Source organism: Chlamydotis macqueenii, chromosome 3 (genome assembly GCF_036417535.1).
Source record: "Chlamydotis macqueenii isolate bChlMac1 chromosome 3, bChlMac1.mat, whole genome shotgun sequence".
Taxonomy (NCBI): Eukaryota; Metazoa; Chordata; class Aves; order Otidiformes; family Otididae; genus Chlamydotis; species Chlamydotis macqueenii.
In genome coordinates, this window is record NC_141558.1 from 32,289,233 (window position 1) to 32,308,710 (window position 19,478).

Below are 19,478 nucleotides of genomic sequence, written 5' to 3' on the forward strand. Positions count from 1 at the left end.
CACTTTTCAGGGTGTTCTGTGGCCCATAGCAAACAGCCTCTGAAAGAAGTGATGCTACATGCCCCTTCACACTTCTTATTCACTAGTTTCCATGGTGTTTGGGTGTTCATGGAGATCTGTTTGAAATGGTTACTACAAAAGTATGTTTATACAGCAAAAAGATTCTGTTAAGTGTTTGGTCTTAAATGAGTCTTTAAGAAATACAACAGAATCACATGCTAGGGGATCTGACAAAGTTTTAGGAGTACTTTTTGAGAATTGATACTTCTCAAATACCCTTAGTTCCCCTCTGAACACTTACAATTCTGTGTTCCATCCTAAATGCAACTGAGTGCTTCGGTATTGCATTCAATTTCTCTTCCGAACTTCTGAAGAAAATGATATTTTGAGGGAAAAATAACTTACAGCCGCAACTTCTTTTCTTATGAGTACAGAAGGTAGCAATCATTTTGGAAAAATAACTTAAAAAAAAAAAAAAAGGAGAGCAAGCTTTTTTGTGTGTGTAACACAAATCTAGTTAAAACAATTGTGAAGAAGGCTACTTAAGTAAATTTGTTTCTTCCTTTCCCAGTCACGTGTAGCTGATATAATGATGTGTGATGTCTAAGTGCTGATGATTCTGTCATGCTGGAATGCTTAACTGTGTTAATTTGAATTAGATTTAATTTAGTATCATCTCGGAGGAGACCACTATAGTTACAGGAAGCAAGAAAATGGCTTTTGAAAAATGCGAAGCACATCCTAGCCTTGTGTGGCATGATGCATTCTGATTGGATATAAATAAGTTGTTTTTTTTTTTTTAACCATGAAGTTGTCTAATACTGCACTAAGTTATGCTCAGAGAGGTGGTGGAACGTACCTTAAAGGTGTTCAAGGCAACTGAACAAAGTCCTCAGCAGCCTGGTCTAATTAAATCTGGTTGGAGCATGAAGTTAACTTAAATGGCCTTGAGAAGGCCATTCACACCTGAATTATTTCATAGTTTTTAGTCTCTGACTGAGGATATGCTGTAGCTGTATGTTTTTTTAAAGAGTCGATGTTAAACATCTCACAGAGCACACATACGTTATGTTTTGTGGATTGACCCAAACCCAGCTATGAGGATGGGTACTGGAACACTCCAAGGTCTGAGCTGTTTGCTGAGACTTCAAGAGTGTACAGTATTGGGATGTAGCTGGGCTGGTATACAAGTTCTAGGATGTGTGGGAAGGATTTGTGTCCATGCCACTGGAGTTTAAAGTGGGGGGATTCTGTCTGTCGTCTTGAGCTTGTTCTTTCCCATGGTCTTTTGTTAGTACCCTTAAGTCCACAGCAAGCACTGCTCTGAAGGTTGATAATGTTGTTACAGTAAAACTTGGGGATCATTTAAGAATGGAGTTGCATTTACATGGTAGGCCTTTCCTCTGCCTGAGCACTGCAATATATTAGTGTTTGAGGGTGGGCAGTTAGGCGCTCTCTAGGTAAAATGGGTGAATAGTGCAGCATAAAAATCTTAGTCTGATCTGTTTAACCCACAGAGGAACTGAGGGAAGACAGTCTGTAGGGGAGGAAAGTAGGTGAACACATCTCTGCAGTGAAAGTGGACGTTGTGGGCTAATCCCAGTAGGTAGTTAAGCACCACATAGACCTTGCTCACGCTCCCCCTGGCACACCAGTGGCATCAGGGAGAGAATTGGAAGGGTAAGAGTGAGGAAACTCATGGGTTGAGATAAAGACAGGTTAATAGGTAAAGCAAGAGGTGTGCACTCAAGCAAAGCAAAACAAAGAATTAATTCACTACTTCCAATTGACGGGCAGGTGTTCGGCCGTCTCCGGGAAAGGAAGGCTCCATTGTGTGTTACTTGAGAAGACAAACACCATAACTCTGAACATCTCCCCCCACCACTCCTCCAGCTCTTCTTGCTGAGCATAACATTGTATGGTATGGGATGTCCCTTTAGTCATTTGGGATCAGCTGTCCTAGCCGTGTCCCATCTTAGCCGCCCCTAGCCTACTCACTGGCAGGGCAGTCTGAGAAGCAGAAAAGGCCTTGATGCCATGCTAGCACTGCTCAGCAATAGCTAAAGCGTTGGTGTATTATCAACACTGTTTTGGTCACAGATCCAAAACACAGTGCCATGTGGGCTGCTATGAAAAAAAATAAACTCTATACCAGCACAAACCAGAATAGCAGAGAAGATTGGTACCAGAAACTGACTGGCCAATCTTTACAGATGGTTTCAGTGTATTTCTACAGTCCAGAGCATGATATTTGGCACTCTGCTTCTTGTCTAAAGACTTGAATGTCTGGTTTCTCTTTGCATCTTTTTCAAACATAGGTTCATGTGGAAGAGGTCATGGAGGTGCGTTGACCTGCTTTTTAATACAGAATGTACGAGGGAGAGCATCTCCAGAGTCACTGAGGGCTGCACAGAGGTTATCTAGTTTGGGGAGTGTTTACTTAAGTAGCCTCTTCAGTTGTATTTGAGTAAAAATGGTAAAGGGAAGCTGGTTAATACAATTACTAGATACGTAGTCTGGTAGATAAAGGTGACCTTTCATTCTTGTTTATGACAAACAGGCTATGTTATAAACCCATTTTGCAAACAAATCTTATTTCTGAGATTTTTGTCGTTGTTAAAGGAAGAACTTCGATTGCTCACTGAAGACTTTTTGCAGCAGATGCTTATATAACCTTTATGCTGTGCCTGGCTACGCAGGGGGGCTCTTGCTACATCGCAACAGGGTAGCATAATTTACCCCCCCTTCCAATTTTTTTTTTCCCTTTTCTCTTATCAGTGATACATTTATTTAATGCTTAGCTGTCGACTTATGAAAACATTTTGTAAGATCTCACTGTTCCCAAATTTTCTTTTATTTCTGCATATAAAAAGAATATAAGTCGTACACTTAGTAAGCCTTTTAGCAGTTCCTTGCTGACAAGGGAAAAATTGCAACCAAGACCAGCTCCAGAAGCTTCCTACTAATACTGTAATATGCTATGTAACCTTGTCTTTTTTAGAAAGTACCAAATGCTGCTAACAGGAAATGACAGCTTGCATACCTTATTCTTGCAACTTGAACTCTGACATAAGCAGTCTTTCTCTTTACGACTGAACAGGCAGGATAAAATTAGAGCGCTACTCCTTAGCCAAACTGAAATTTGATTTCTGAAATTGTTGGCTTCTTGCATGTGCCAAGGTTGGCTTATTGACATTTTTGATTCTTAGGGCAGTGACTTTGCTTTCCAAAGGTATGCTGTGGTGGGGTAGTATCCTACAAGGCTGGTAGGAGTGCTGTGTTTGTGTCCTATGTCCTGTGCGTATGCTATCCATGTACATATACACATGCTCTGGGTAGCAAAGCATGAGCACGGCAGGCATGGTCCAGCCAGGGATCAGGAGCTGCTCTCTGACAGTTCAGTAGCTGGTTATGATCCTGTTCACCTGGGCAGTATTAGGATGGTTGGAGAAACCTGTGGTGTGAAACACTTCCAAGTTAGGTATACAAACTCTGGAAACTTTTTAAAGGGAAGCTTCAGTACAAAACACTGAATTAAACTGATATTTGCATTAAAAATAAGTGTTCTAATGAGGAAAGTGTTCTATTTAAATCTTGTATTCTTATTTCTAAGATGAATTGGCCTTGGTGACCTTTTGGGGAACAAATCCCCAAAAGTCATTCTTGATCTCCTTTTTCTCTTAATATTACCTTGTATGAAGAGTGATCATCTGTGTATATAAGCATATAACTTCACAGTGAACCCAAAATATTGTATTTTATTTGTTTAAAGTCTTAGCATTTGCATCATAGCATCATCACCTAATGTTTGGTAAAATCTATTTTTTTTTTATTTTGGAAAAAAACCCATAATCTCACACTCTTATTCAGTCAAAATTCAGATTTTTAATAACTGTCTGTCAATAATGGCAAAAAACTAATTCTTTCACTTTGTCACCTTACAGGATTTCTTGTCTAATAGCTATATGACACAAGGCAAAAGCTGCTCATCTCAAGAACAAACGGATGGTTCCTGTGTGTCTCCAATAGCTGTAACTGACCTCTGATATACAAACTGCATTTTTTTCATATTCCTAATTTATTTTCCCATATAAAATTATTGATGTTTGAAATGTTGTGTGACTTGAATATATTCCAGAATGAAAGTAGTTATTAAGCCAGCCGCTTTATTTTGTGGCTTAAACATAGAAGTGAAAGAACATTCATGTCACTGTACTTCCATTCCAGTTAAGACTTTATACAGCCATTGAAATAGGGATGCTGTCTTAATCTTTGAAACACTTTTAATAACTTTTGATGGTTCAGTGAGCTGGCGGAATAATTGAAACTGGTTGATATGTATTTCTCTCTGATTTCTAGAGGTGGGACAGGCTGTGCAGGGGAAGAGTTTAATTCAGAAGATTTCTGCGTAACGTCTTCGGAGTTACGAGTAGGACTGACCTTAGTGGATCTGTGCATGACTTCCAGGAGAAACAGTTAGCCAGATAGAAAAGACAAGCTTTGGGGAATTCTGTCCCTGAAACTTTGTACCACTTACCAGACACTGGCTAAAAATAGCCAAATAATACTTCTAAGGCTTGTCTTCCGACTGTTCTTGCCATAAACCTTGAACCACACAAATCTCAGCTGTAATTGAGCTGGGCTCTGGAACAGTGTGTTTAGTTGCTTGAATTGTCTGCCTTCAGTGCAACTTTATGCTGTTGAGTTTTATTTTCTTTAAAACTACTAAAACAGCCCCTGTTGTTTGAACTCCCTCCAACCTTTATTTAGTGGAGCAAATGTTGAGTTCTCAAATTCTGTCTTTGTCCAAAACACAGGCTTACTAAGCCAGCTATAAGAGACTTCTAAGGACTGGAGATATGTTTAAGCTACAGCCTTTCATTGCCTTTGTTGATATAAAAAAGTATTTTGCTGCATACTTAAACTTTAGCATCTGAAAAGCATGTAAAGACTGCACTTACATAGTTTTCCTAGCCTTTGGGTATCGAGGTAAAGCAATATAGCCTCTTCTAGTATTGTAAAGGAAAAGAAATAATGCTTAATGCGAGGAAGTAGATGTGACACAAGAATGTGTTTCAGGCTATTTGTTCTGCTTAATCGGAAACTAATTCAGTGGATCAAGTGACAGGTAAATAGTCCCGTATCAGTAGTCTTCAAAGGTTAAAGTTTCAAGGACCTTGAATAACATTTTAGTTGAGAATAAAGATTCTTGTACTGTGGTTTTTTTTTTGCACAGTTTTCTTTGCTTCAAGATGTTTATGCAAGATTTGCAAATATCTTTTATTCTTTCTAGGAAGATTTGTTCTTTAATCCATAAAGTCTGCCATTTATTTCTTCCTGGTTTGTTACTACTGTTTTGAAGACTAAACTGATTCAGTGGACATGATTAACATTGCAGTTAAGCTTTTTGTTTTGGCATGATGGGGCGGGGTATGTTGTCTTGTTGTATTTTTTTCCTCTGAAATTTTGAATCAAACATGGTTGGAGATGGTGGATGTGATTCTACCTTTGCAGGGAGACCTAAGCAGCCTCCAATGAAGTTAGTAAGAGGTGGTCTTTGATGCAGCAGGATTAGACTGAAAATGGATTATAGTGATTGTATTGCTTTTGAGTATTTTAGTATCACTTTGACTTAATCTCTCTATCTAGTGTGTTGTGGTTTGAGGAGAGAAACTCAGAGGAGTCACTGTTCTCTTGCTCTTCCCTGGGTACCCACTGGAGGAGGAACCGTTTTGTGTTACTTAGCTCTTGTGTTGAATTACACAAAATACAATTGCTGCTTACTAGTTCTCCTTCTTTTCTCTGTATCTGATATATAAGAATACTTGCCTTCTGTTTTGTTCTTTTTCTGTATCTCAATTTGTAAAAATTAGTTATTTCTTGAAAATATTAATTGATATCTTGCTTGAAATCCTGAGTAGCAGAATGTTTGTGCAGTATGAGTTGAGTGGGGAAGTAAAGCAGAGAGAGCAACCACTGCATGGGCCTGCTTGTTCTGATACAACCACTGAGGCATTTTGGTAAGTCTTTGTCCAAAAAGTGATAGTTTGTTAGGAACTGGCTAGCAACCATTCAGGATGGGTCTGAAGAGACATGTAGATTTTTGTTGCAGTTAATTTGCAATTCCACAAGATGGAGCCAGTTATTTGGCAAATATAGTCTGACAAGCAGCAGCAGAATTTGGAGAAACAGAAGAGAATTAAAGTTACTTCACTGTGCTTTATGGTCAAAGGACAGGCAGGGTGCAGCTGAGTGAAAGGAAGAATTGTAGTCTGTCGGAAGTCTTTGAAGCTGTTGGCCCAAGATAAGTTTGCTACAGACTATATTGAGATGCAAAGCAGTTAGTGCTCTGTTATATGTAATACTTGGCTTCCTTCCTTGTAGAGTTGCTAATTGGTAACTGCAAGAACGTAGAGTGAAAACTAACTTTGTTTTTGTGTGCCTCTGTAATACAAAACTTATTTAAACTTAGTCTTGACAAGCTTTCTTCATTTAAAACTTTGTCTCAAACTTATTAGTCTCCTGGCTAACTGGTTTTATGCACGTAGTGTAAAGGATTCAGAGTAGTTTGCAGAGATGTAAAACAGTCACCCTTCCCTTTGACAGCAAATACAAAGTTGAAAGGCTGTGTGCTTGCTCATTTTACCTCAATTCTGACCTCTGTTTGCTCTCTGTAAGTTGAGATGTTTAGTAAGAGTCAGCAAAAGAAATGTTCCAGTATTAACTTGCAGTTACAGTAAGCTGAACAAGTGGTAGTGGACTGATGGAGGGAAGGAAACTCTGAATTATTGTGGTAAGGGAGGCAACCATCATCATTCTCCTATTTGTAGTTGTATCTGCAATGATATTTTTGAATGAAAAATGAAGATTGTACTTTTTTCCTTTGTGAACATCTCCCAATTCTGTCACATCCCAGTACTTTTGTTTCTTTTGGCCTCTTTTTAGTTTATTCTGGTCACCATTACAGCTTTTTTTTTTTAAAAAAACAAAACAACAAAACAAAACAAAAAAACCCCAAAAAACCAAAAAAAAACCCAACCCCCCCCCCCCCACCAACCAAAAACCAAACCAACCAAACAAAAAAAAAAACCAAAACCAAACTTGTTTGTGTGGGAAATAGTCCTATTCATGACTAGTTGTGTCTGATAGTGTGTAACCTTTCTCACTGATTTCTTACTGCAGGTAGAAGCTGAGTAGAGGATGGAGTGTTGACTGAGATGTTTAAAACAATTAAAGGATTTTTATACAAACTAATCCAACAGAGAGCTAAAGCAGTTTCACACAGTATTGCCTTCTTGGATTAATATACAATTAGTGTATGAGGCTTCCATGGTTTTTGTAATGCAGGTAAAAGTGCTCTTTCCTCAGTATTTTAAACTTGCAGTATTTTGTAAGCCTTGTTTTATACATAATACAGGACTATGCATCTGCTGATGCAAAATGAAACTTAAGCGGTTTGGAACAAAAACTTAAACCTTGGACTTCTAAAAACTACTGTGCTTTGACTTGTGTTTCCTTTGGAAAAGCACTATACCAGCTTCAGCATTACCATTCCTGTCATGATTCTTGTCCAAAGATCTGTATCAGCTGTACTACAAAAAGTTGGTTGTATCAGCTATAATTACATTAGCAGGGTGTGTCAGCAATGCTGTGAATGTTTACTGCAGCTTCTTTAATCAGCTTCCTGATATAATGGAGTAAAACAAATGATCCTAGCTGAATGAGGTACAGGGATGAGGAAGAAAGGGATATAAGGAAGTATATGCATGCACATTAAGCATGTGCAAGGTCTTAGTCCAGTTTATGTAATATGGGGGAGAAATATCTCACTAAAAACTTATATCCTGAAGAGGGCAAAGTGTGGCAGGAAAAAATGGGAAAATTTTTGAAATATATTGGGAGAAAAGCTTTCACCTCAGCAGAGAATATGTAAAAATAATGCCTTTTCCACAAAATTCACACTTTGAAGTACATTTTAGAATAAAAGAATGTAATGTAAAAATGGATAACTTTTCCAGCAATTTAAAAATTGACTTGAAATTGACTTTTGTGGAGACTTGTATCTATCATTACGTAAGTTACTTTCAGCTCTTTATTGCTTCAGTTTTAAACAGCTGAACTCAGTTTTTGAAATATTCTCAATTTTTTAGTAGCTGCAGGTATTTTTGCAAGTAGGGAGAATGTTTGTTCTGTACAATAACTATACTGGCATAGAGGTCTGCTGTAACTGGAAAAAACTCTTCAGGTTCTTTCTTAAATTCACAAGTTATCTAGCAATTCTAAAAGCTTAGACATAACAGTAAATGTTGTGTTTTGTGGCCATGTATTTCTTTCATTCTTAAGAGTCTAGATGGTCTCTAATAAAGGACTCCTTAGATACTCTGAATATGGCACAGTTAGTGCTGTTCCTGTACATATAATTGAATTCTAGTTTCTATTCAAAACTTGATATACAGTTCCTGAACGTGAACGAATGTAGTAGCAGATGTGGCGAGCTGACCCTGCCAAGCAGCCGAATGCTTACCTCACCTCTTGTATACTCCCCTCTGCTGTGGAATGGGAAGTAGAAGGAAGGTGGGAAGACTTGTGGCTCAAGATCATGACAGTTTAATAAGGAAAGTAAAAGTTGTGCATGCAAGTGAAGTGAAAAGATGATTTCATTCACTACTTCCCATTGGCAGGCAGATATCCAGCTGCAACCTGGAAAGCAAGGTCTCAGCATGTGTAATGGTTGTTTGGGAAAGCAGATGCCATAACCACAAATGCCCCTCCCTTCCCCTAGCTTTTGGTGATGAGCATGATATCTCTTGTTTGGGATGTCCCTTTGGTCAGTTGGGGTCAGCTGTCCCTGAGTGTGTCCCCTCCCAGCCTCTTGTCCGCCCCCTGCCTATCAGGTGGGAGTGGGAAGGAAAGCCTTGACTCTGTGCAAGCACTGTCCAGCCTTAGACAAAGCATTAGTCTTATCAGCAGTGTTTTAACCGCAAATGCAAAGCACAGCTCCATACCGGCTTCTATAAAGAAAGTTAACTCCGTCCTAGCCAGACCCAGTACAGTGGGAAATGTTGCTTGGTGTTCTCCGTTTAACATGGAATAGCCAAGACTCCAAACTAATTTGTACGAAGCCATATGACAGCTCAAATCCATCTTTCTGTTCAGCTCTTACAAGAAGTTTACATTTGTACGGTGTTTACATTTCAAATCAAAACTCAATCACTGCTTTGTATGAAGGTAACTGAATTACAGTTGCCAGTAAGACTAAATATGCACAATAAACCCCATGCATTTTTATTCTAGATTAGTAATTCTAAGGGTTGCTTAAATGGTTAATGTCAGACCATCCTAAGGGAGGTTGTCAAGTGTTTACAAGAATGACCTAATGCACTCAATCTTGTCATTTTCTGGAAAACAGCTTCACAGCTGACCTTACCTACTGATCAAGAACTGAAAAGGAAATTTAGGTCTAATCAGTAGACAAATGTAGAAAAGAAAGAAAAGTTTAGATTGAAGAAGAAAAATATTTTCTCTTCTTGGAAGCAGCAATCTGTCTTTGAGTTGCTGAAGTTTTTTCTTTGGTTCATCCAGGCAGTGTTTCAGGGACTTCATGGTATAGTAGTATATAATCTAGTATAAACATTGATAATTTTTAATTAAATTTCTTCTAGTATGCTGCTTTAGCAAAAGATGAAAGAGGCTGAAAATGTTTTTAAGCAGTTATTTGCATCTTAATTGAAGAAATTACTTGAAGCGTATTTTTTACATTGGAATGATGCACTGATAGTGGTGCAGCAAGCTGCTGAAGTGCAGCTCAGCTCTTCTATTGAAAAGCTTGTGTTCAACTGGCTTTCAAAAGAATAAAAGTACAGTTGTATTAGGACTTATGTCAGTATTTCATGTTAATATTGGCTGATTGGAATCGCACTGTATAGTGCTGTTCTTAATAGGCAAGATAGCATTGCTAGTGACATGTAAGGGTATTTTAAATAGCATAAAATAGCAATCATCAAGATTAATGTCCAGTTTTCATTTCTGAAGCCAAATGTCTGTCTTAATTGCCTAGCAAAATATATACAGCAGATAAACTAGGTTACTTTTGTAAATTTTACTGAAGAAAAACAAATGTATCTTTAAGGACCCAACAACAAGAAACCTGTGAATATTTCTATTAGGTGCAAAATAATTCCGACATACAGAAATAAGGATCCTGACTTCATACAGAATTGGGATAACTGTAAATTGTAAATGGAATTAGTCCAAATTACTGTTAAGCATTTTTCACACAGGAAGGTTTGCAGATTAAGCTGTAGTTGATTGTTTGGCTAAGTCAAGCACAGCTGGTTTGATTCCCACACAGAAAACATTATTTTGTAACTTCTTTTACCTACTGCTTAACTGTGGCTGTAATTGATTTGTATGAATTAAAACATTTTTCACTTCAAGTGTTTAAAAATGCATATTGTCATTAGTATGAAATAAATTGAGATTACATTTTTGTCTGGCCTCAGGTTTGTCTGTTATTCTGCTACTTAATTTGTTGCTTTATTGCTTAAATATATTTTCCCAAAGTTATTTAAGAAATAAGTACAAATAAATGAAATCTGAGCTTCTGGGAAAATACAAAACTATTGTTTTCCAGGAGAAAACCAGCTAATTCACAAGTTGTGTTATGATCTTTCTTTTTGGTAACAAAATTTTAAGTTAAAATATTAAACTACAAAGTTAATAATATCCCTCTTCATTTAGCAAGATAGACTTCAGTCATGTCAAGCCCTCATTCTGGTCTTGTCTCCTCTATGTGAACTTGCCTATCAGGGATATTATAGCTGAGGAAGAACCTGTGGAATAGGAAACTCATGTGTAGTTGTACAGACTCTGTTGTGGTACAAAGTTTATAGTGGCTGTGTAAACACCCTGTAGGATAATGTCATAGTTTAGCCCCACTTAGGACTAAGCCCTACACTGTTGCTTACTCACTCTCCCCACCCTCCAAGGAAATAGGGGGAGAAATAATATAACAAAAGACTCATGGATTGAGATAAGGACAGGGAGAGATCATTCAACCGTTACTGTCATGGCAAAACAGACTTGAGTTGGGGAAAGGAGTTCAATTTATTAACAGTAAAACCTAAGTAGGATAAGGAGAGAGAAAAAACCAATCTTAAGAACACCTTTCCCCATCCCTTCCCTCTTCCTGGGCTTAACTTCATTCTGGACTAAAACACCTTGCACACTCTCAGGCCTCTTCTCTTTTCTGTTCTGACCCTTGCAGATGAGTAGGCTAGGGGTGGGTGGGCAAGAAACTGGGAGGAGACACAGCTGGGATGGCTGCTGACTCTGACCATTCCATACCATATAATGTTGTGCTCAGGAATAAATGCTCAAGGTAAGGAGGAGAAAGGGACATTCTTGGTTAGGGTGGTGTCTTCCAAAGCCAGTGTTGTGTCTTCTGAGGTCCAGCTTTCTAGGAAGGTGTCTAGGAAGTGGCTGGACACCTGCCTGCCAATGGGAAGCAGTGAAGAAATTTTCTTTCTTTTTTTCCCCCCCTTGTGTGCAGTGTTTGCTTCACTTATTAAAACTGGTGTTATCTCAGTCTACAAGTCTTCTCACCTTCCTTCTATTTTCTTTGTTCTGCAGGAAAGAAGAGCGAGTAAGCAGCTCCTTGGGTGTTTGGCTAGGGTCAACCAAACACAGTCCTAAGCTAAAGATCAGGAGAGGGAGGCATAAAATTATTTTCTAGGCCTCAGGAAAGTGTTTGTACAGTATATTAATATTGAAATGTAAACTGCTGCAGTTGCATGAATGGTCTAGGTGCACATCTGTTATAAAAAGGCAGAAAATAATTGCTCAAAATGTTTTCCAACTCTTCAGTACACTTTCTTGCTTTTATTGGTTAATTATTTAATTTCTGAACTCCTTAGAGCTTAAAACTAGATGGACTTTAAAGCAGTGCCTTTAACAGTGATGGTGTACAGAGCTGGAATAAAATTATATAGAATCATAGAATGGTTAGGGTTGGAAGGGACCTTCAAAGGTCATTTAGTCCAATCCCCCTGCAAGAAGCAGGGACCTCTTTGACTAGATCAGGTTGCTCAGAGCCTCATCCAGCCTGGTCTTGAACGTTTCCAGGGATGGGGCTTCCACCACCTCCCTGGGCAACCTGTTCCAGTGTTCCACCACCCTCAGTGTAAAGAAATTTTTTCCTAATATCTAATCTAAATCTATCTCCCTCTATTTTGAAGCCGTTACCCCTAGTCCTATCACAACAGGCCCTACTGAAGAGTCTCTCCCCATCTTTCCCGTAGGCCCCGTTGAGGTACTGGAAGACCTCTATAAGGTCTTCCCGGAGCCTCCTCTTCTCCAGGCTGAACAGCCCCAACTCTCTCAGCCTGTCCTCACAGGAGAGGTGCTCCAGTCCTCTGATTATCTTTGTGGCCCTCCTCTGGACCCTCTGCAACTGGTCCATGTCCTTCTTAAGTTGGGGGCTCCACAGCTGGGTGCAGTACTCCAGGTGGGGTCTCACCAGGGCAGAGTAGAGGGGGAGAATCACCTCCCTCGACCTGCTGGCCACACTCCTCTTGATGCAACCCAGGATGTGGTTGGCCTTCTGGGCCACAAGCGCACATTGCCTGCTCATGTTAAACTTCTCATCCACCATCACTCCAAACTCCCTCTCCTCAGCGTTGGCCTCAATCCATTCTCTGCCCAGCCTATATTTGTGCCTGGGATTGCCACAACACACATGCAGGACCATGCACTTGGCCTGGTTGAACTTCCTGAGGTTGGCATGGGCCCAACTCTCCAGCCTGTCAAGGTCCCTCTGGGTGGCATCCCTCCCTTCCAGCATGTTGACGGCACCATATAGCTTGGTGTCATCGGCAAACTTGCTGAGGGTGCACTCTATCCCACTGTCCATATAAGTAAGAATATTTAGTTTGAGACTGTGTAGTAACTTAAAGTCAAACATCCAGGTATTACTGTGGGAGTTCAGGCCAACATACTTTAAGGTCTGTCTCAACATGCCAACACAGCTGAGAAACAATAGTAAGTTCATAAATCAACCCAGTTCTGTGAGGAAATTCATTGTGCTTTGAATGGCAACTCATACTGTAGTTTAGGAATCAAGGGTACTGAATGCAGTCAGTTTTCCACCATTCTTAGTCGTGGATATTTTCATCAGTTGGTTTTACAAATCTCTTTATGATCATTCCCTAAGAGCTTGCATGCTACTGTTGTAAAGTCTGTGCTGTATGAGGTGTTAAAGGATTTGTTGCATTAATGAAAGATTGCCCTGCATTTGATTTCAAGTTAGGTACAGATTGCATGTCTTGGGAAACTTTTAATTGGAGGAAAAGGGGCAACTTCTACTGATTTCTGCTGATGCTTGCATCTGATGTATAGCTGTAAGGATTGCTCAAGATGTAAGCAAAATCTTGTTACTAGTAAGCCAACTTTCAAAAGTTTGTTTGGTTGTTTTTTTTTTTTTTTTGGGGAGGAAGGGGTGAGCAGGTGATGGACACAACAGAGACCTTTCTAGCTTAATCTGGCTAACTCAGGTGTTATGTGACATAGCTTAGAAGTAGAAACCTGTAAATCGAATTGCTAACAATGGAAATGGAGAAAAATAATAGATATCCTGAGAAAACAGCTGTCACCCTTTGTTTATTCCTGTTGTCAGTATAGAATTATGCAAAAAAAAAATCTTCATGGTATATGGAATTTTGAAAATAACTACTGTATTTTTCCGTTCCCCTTAGGTCCAAGATGGGCCTCTTGGAACACCGGTGTTTTTATTTGCATCAGATGTGCTGGAATACATCGAAATCTTGGGGTCCATATATCAAGGGTCAAGTCTGTCAACTTGGACCAGTGGACACCTGAGCAAATACAGGTGAAAGGTCTTTAAAATATATTTTCAGTTTGGAGGGAATGCTAGGAGTCCTTTTGAAAGGATTTGAGTTTATCATGATGCCCCAACTTAAATGTTTTACAATCAAAGTGGTTTCTAATGTGTTAGATTTCTACTATAATGAGTTTAAGTTCTGAAAACTCACTTCAGAAATTGGATTAGCTGTCTTTTCTGTGTCGATGTGTTGTACCTTGCCATAGGGACTCTGGAAACTGCTTCTTTCTTGTACCTGTAGAAAATGTGTTGTAAGCCTTTTCTTTTTCAGTAGGTGACAGTAAGATAATGTTTGCACATCTATCTGATTCTTGACGACATTTTTTTGGTGTATCAAGTACTTACTTTTTCAGGTATTTTTCAATCTGAAGCCGCTTTCTGCTGCCAGGCAAATTTTCTTACTGCTGTTTCTCATGGTCTGAAAAGCCATCCTGAGAGATGAAAGCTTGTCTTTCACTGGATGAGTTCGTTTACAATGTGAACGGCATCTGTGTTGTTAGCTTTTGTCCAGGAAGTCTTGGCAGACAGCCCTCCTGTGCCATGGGAGCATCTCCCAAGACATATGGCAGCAGAGATCTCTCCAAGTTAAAACCTTCAGTATCATTTAAGGACACCAATAGCATTCTGACTGTTTCAGGATTTAGAGTATTGATGAGCATGAACTAACTATTTTCTACCTCTTTTCCTTAGTGCATGCAGGAAATGGGAAATACTAAAGCACGACTACTCTATGAAGCTAATCTACCAGAGAACTTTCGAAGACCTCAAACAGATCAGTATCCTTTTTGGTTTAGCTTTCACATCAAAATGACTTTAAATGCAATTCAGATGTTATGACTGTTCCAGGAACTGCTACATTAGGCAACTCACCTTATTTATTTCATTGATATTGTTGTAAAAGAAATGCTAGTGGAAGCTGGGAAGAGTTCAGAAAAGGCTTAAATTACTTCAGTTACAGCAGCTCTACTTTGTAATGAGATTTGGCAAGCCCCATTTATTTTTGCTTTCAGAAGAGGTGACTTCATAAGTACCCTATATGTAGGAAGTTAGAGTGATACTAGAGAGCTCTTGAATATTCTGTCTTTATCTTGAGTAACTGCCAGCTGAAGTTAGAAGCATTTGAACAGGAAATAATGAGCTGAATGGTGAAGTAAAATAAGCCATTGGATCTCACTCAAGTGAAGTATGGATTTTTTCCTCTAGGTAATGTTTTGGAGTTTAAGTGTGTGCATTCTATGAAGTCTGCGAGCACAGATGACTAGCGTGGGAATATCTAAAAAAACCTAACCTCCGTAGCAGTCGCCACCTGAATTAGTGTGTGGTCATCACCATGTACCTGGAAGGCGAGGGTTGGAAGAAAAATTGTCGACTGCCAATAAATAGCTTTCTGCAAAAAATACCTTTTTTCAAATGTACTGAATCTTTAGGATAATGTGTAGTGGCCTTAATTTAGATTTATAGTAGCTCCTGATTTAGTAGTGGAACTCCATGGGTAGGATTTGCTTCACCTGATCTTACTGGAACTCAAACTATAATGAGATCCTAAACACCTGCTGTGAAGTGAGATAAATCTTTCCTCACCTATCTTAGCCTGATGATGATACAAGCTATGAAGGCTGATAAATGGAGCTAGTTGTAACTGGATCTGAATTTTCTCCCTTTATATCCAAAAGTGATTTTTGGTTCTTCTGCTTATTACGTTGTCGTGGTTTTGTTAGTAAGGGGGGGCCTAAGGTGGTAGCTTCTGTAGGAAACTGCTAGAAGTCGCTCCCCTTTGTTCAGTGGACTTAGCCAGGCCTAGGGCGGACCCACTGCTGGCCAAGGCCGAGCCGATTGGTAGCAGAATGTCTCGTGATAACGCCTCTGCGATAACGTATTTAAGAATGGGAAAACAGAAAAAAAAAGAGAGAGGAGAGAAGATGTGAAGAAGCTGAGCGGGGGCAGAGGCGCAGAGGGGGAGGTGCAGGCCTATGGGCCTTGCAGGCCTCACCCTCTGGCCTCTCGCCAGGCGGCCGACTGGGCCCAACTCGATCCGGCCCGGCTGCAAGAAGTGGAGAGGAGATGAGAAGTGAATGAGATGTAAAAAGGATCCTGAGAGACATCTACCAGCCTGTTGTGAGGAACGGCTGCAGACGCCAAGGTCAGTTCAGAAGGAGGGGGAGGAGTAATGCGGCTCCTGGCCAAGATTCCCCTGCAGCCTGTGGTGACGACCATGGTGGAGCAGGTTGTCCCCCTGCAGCCCATGGAGGTCCACGGAGGAGCAGAGATCCACTTGGAGCCCGTGAAGGACCCCGTACCGGGGGAGGTGGATGCCTGAAGGCAGCTGTGGCCCGTGGAGGGCCCGCTGGGACAGCTGTTCTGGAGAGACTGCACCCGTGGAAGAGATGACCCACGCCGGAGCAGTTCCACGAAGGACTGTGGCCCGTGGGAGGGACCCCACAACAGAGCAGGGGAGGAATGTGAGGAGTTCTTCCCCCGACCATGAAGCAGTGGCGTAAAACACCATATGATGAACTGACTGCAACCCCCATTCCCTCTTCTCCCCCTGTGCCGCTTGCGGGGGGAAAGGTAGAGATAATGTTAAGCTTGGGAAGAGGGAGGGGTGGAGGGAGGTTATCTTGTTCTCTGTCTCATTATCCTGTTGTTTGTAGTAATAAATGAATAGTTTTCCCCAAGTTTAGTCTGTTTTGCCCGTGACGGTAACTTTAAGGATTTCCCCCTGTCCTTATCTCAAACCTCGAGCCGTTTTTCCTTATATTTTCTCTCCCTGTTCTCTCGGAAGGTGGGGGGAGTGAGAGAGAGACTGCGTAGTCTGGTCCAATCGGGGCTGAACTACGACATACGTACTATGCTCAATATTCTATGTGCACAAGACTTTTTTTTTTTTTAAAGGGTTAGACTCCTTGTTATAAAATGCACTTGAGTGAAACAGGTATGTAGCTTTTAAATTAAACATATATACACATAAGAAAAAAAAAACAAACAAACAACTGGAACTAGATAACACTGTAGTATTCCAGTTGTAGTATTCTAGAACTTTATTTCAGCCATAAGACTGAAATACTTTAACTAAAACTTACTTAAAAGTGGATTTTGAACACTTTTTGAACACATTTTGATTTTGGACATATATTCTCTTCTCACTGCAGCTAACTTGAATTCACTGGTGCTATTGCAGGAGAAGCAATAATGCTTTACTCTGAGCTCTTCTTGTCAGATCTGACAAGATTTTAGTCTTTCAAAATGGTTCCTTTGTTGACACTGTATACTTTGAAATAGTTATATAGCCTTTTGAACAGCTGTCAATTTTGGAGTCATGGACTTGGTCACTGAATGTGCATTGTATGTGCTCTCTTTTTTAAAAATACAGTGCCAGGAGGGAGGGTGTCAACTTTCTGGTTTGTTTCTCAATTTCCCCATGATTTTGGCAGCTACTTACTTGGCATTCCTGATGACTTGTTGTGTTATGGGCTTTTTTTTGCCTTTCCTCTTCGCCCTTTGTGTCACTACAAAATTGATATTGTGTCTTGTTAGTATTCTGATTATGAATATTCTCAATATTCTTTTGGGTGAACAGTGAAAACTCTTTGTATGTAATTACCACTTTTATATATGTTATTTTCTATTAGCGTTTAACTTCTTGTAGCATTATAATATACTTATTTCTACTTTTTAGGTAGTAGAATGGAGACACAGGAGAAATGCGTATGTGGGATCTGTCCAAAATCCCCTACTAAAAATCCCCCATGACTTCTGCTTCTTAATCATAAGACTGACCTTTCTGGGCATTTTTTTATTCTTCCTTTGTACATGGAAGGGATGTTCTGACTTAGAAGCTAACTTTGAGGGCCATCTGGATGGTTTTTTTGTATGTCAGTTTTAGCTTCTTGTTTGAAAGTGTTTTTTTCCCAAGAGTGTTTTTTCCCAAGAATCATTTTTTTTGTCTCTTAATTCTACTCACTTCTTAAAACTGTTTTGTTATCTGTTGAGGTTGTTTTAAATTCTTTTGTTAACAAGAACACAGTCGGTTATCGATGTAAAGAAACTTAGACATGATCCAAAAATACATGCGTATTGAAGTGGAGTAACTTGAATAAAGAGGATATTTTTAAAAATGCACAACTAATACCCCGGTGTAATAGCATCCTGAAAAATTAAACTCTATGCAATTTAAATAATTATGAGTCTGAGTTAATAATTTTTAAATTAAAACTTTGTAATTGTCTGAAATATCAGGAGTGCATTCTGGGAAACTGCTAAAAGTAGGCAAATGTTTATGCAAAAGAACTAAAATATCTAACACCGGATAGCATCCAACGTAGAACACTTGACAAAATAAATGTGCCATGTGAAAAATGTTAATTTTGGCAAATAACTAGGACTATTTATTTGAAGAAAGGATAGGTTGTTCTGAGGTATTTTATAACAATCAAGTTTTGGATCTTCTCTGTTTACTTCTAAGTTAGTTATAATCTAATACAGTTATCCAGTTAGAGCTCAAAAGCACGGAAAAAAATTAAATTCCCTTTCTCCATCTTCTCCCCTAACTGAGATTATATAATGCGGTAATTTGTACTGCAAGTTGAAAATAAGGTTTCTGAGGAATCCTGTTTAGTCTTAGCTAAATTTGAAAAGTTGCAGGAGTTGCATATTACACAACTTTCCTACATCTGTAATTTGATAATATATATTGATTTTTTTTTTGCAAAATAACAGTGCTTGGATATGTATAAAGAATAATGCAATATTAGTACTAAGATAGTTGTATGTTCAAAGTATTCAAGATGCCCTTTAGAATGTAGGTATTATTTTCTGCCTCTTGCCAAATATGTTTTGTTTTTTGCAAATTTTATGAAGCAGTTTCTTCAGGTGACACATAAAATTTGAAACTGAATGTGATTGTTGATGAATGTTCTGTGTTGATGCACAGAATGAAGGAACTGAGAGCTCTGAGCTCAGTGTTAATCTTAAGAGATAGTTCGTGAAGATAAGGTATCTTTCCACTGATTGAAGAAAAATTACTATGGAAATTTAAGATGCAATGAATCGAAGCTTCCACAGTTGCAATTTCAATTTTTGAATGGATAATCACATTGATGAACAAATTAAAAGTTATTCTACAGATACTAGAGAATCAGCTTTACTAAAGTTAAAGTATTCGCACTGCCTTGGATGAACTCCTTTATGAAGCTGAGAGAATAATTGAGGAAAACAACTAACTGTCCTTCTTCTATTTGAGCTAGTGAGTTATCAGTTCTGGTCTTCCAAATCAATATGCTTGTTGCTATTTTCACCTTTGCTTCAATATCTTTTTATCACTAGTGTTTTAGTTTTCTTTCCCTTCCACGGAGATATTTCCTGTAATCAGAGACTATGACAGAGGACTTACTGATCTCAGAGAGCTGTTTATGATCAGCTTTTGATGCATGATATGATTTGTACCTGTTCTCTGATTTGCACATACATTTCACCTTTTTTCCCGAAGAGAAAGTATTTTTCCCAGGTTACGATGGTAAACTCTACTTGAATTATTTACTGTATGCAAGTACCCTTGTTCAAGTATTTGCAGTACTATAGCCCT

The 19,478-nt window shown here is 39.2% G+C and overlaps 1 protein-coding gene across 2 annotated transcripts in view; it reads left to right on the forward strand.

Moving 5' to 3' along the window:
* The window catches only part of SMAP1 (small ArfGAP 1), a 103,119-nt gene that overhangs the window by 15,898 nt on the left and 67,743 nt on the right, over positions 1–19,478 (forward strand). For both annotated transcript variants that reach the window (XM_086744197.1, XM_086744196.1), the window contains exons 2-3: positions 13,752–13,885; positions 14,588–14,673. In XM_086744197.1, coding sequence (XP_086600323.1) covers positions 13,752–13,885; positions 14,588–14,673 — 220 coding nt within the window. The remainder of the gene's footprint in view (positions 1–13,751; positions 13,886–14,587; positions 14,674–19,478) is intronic.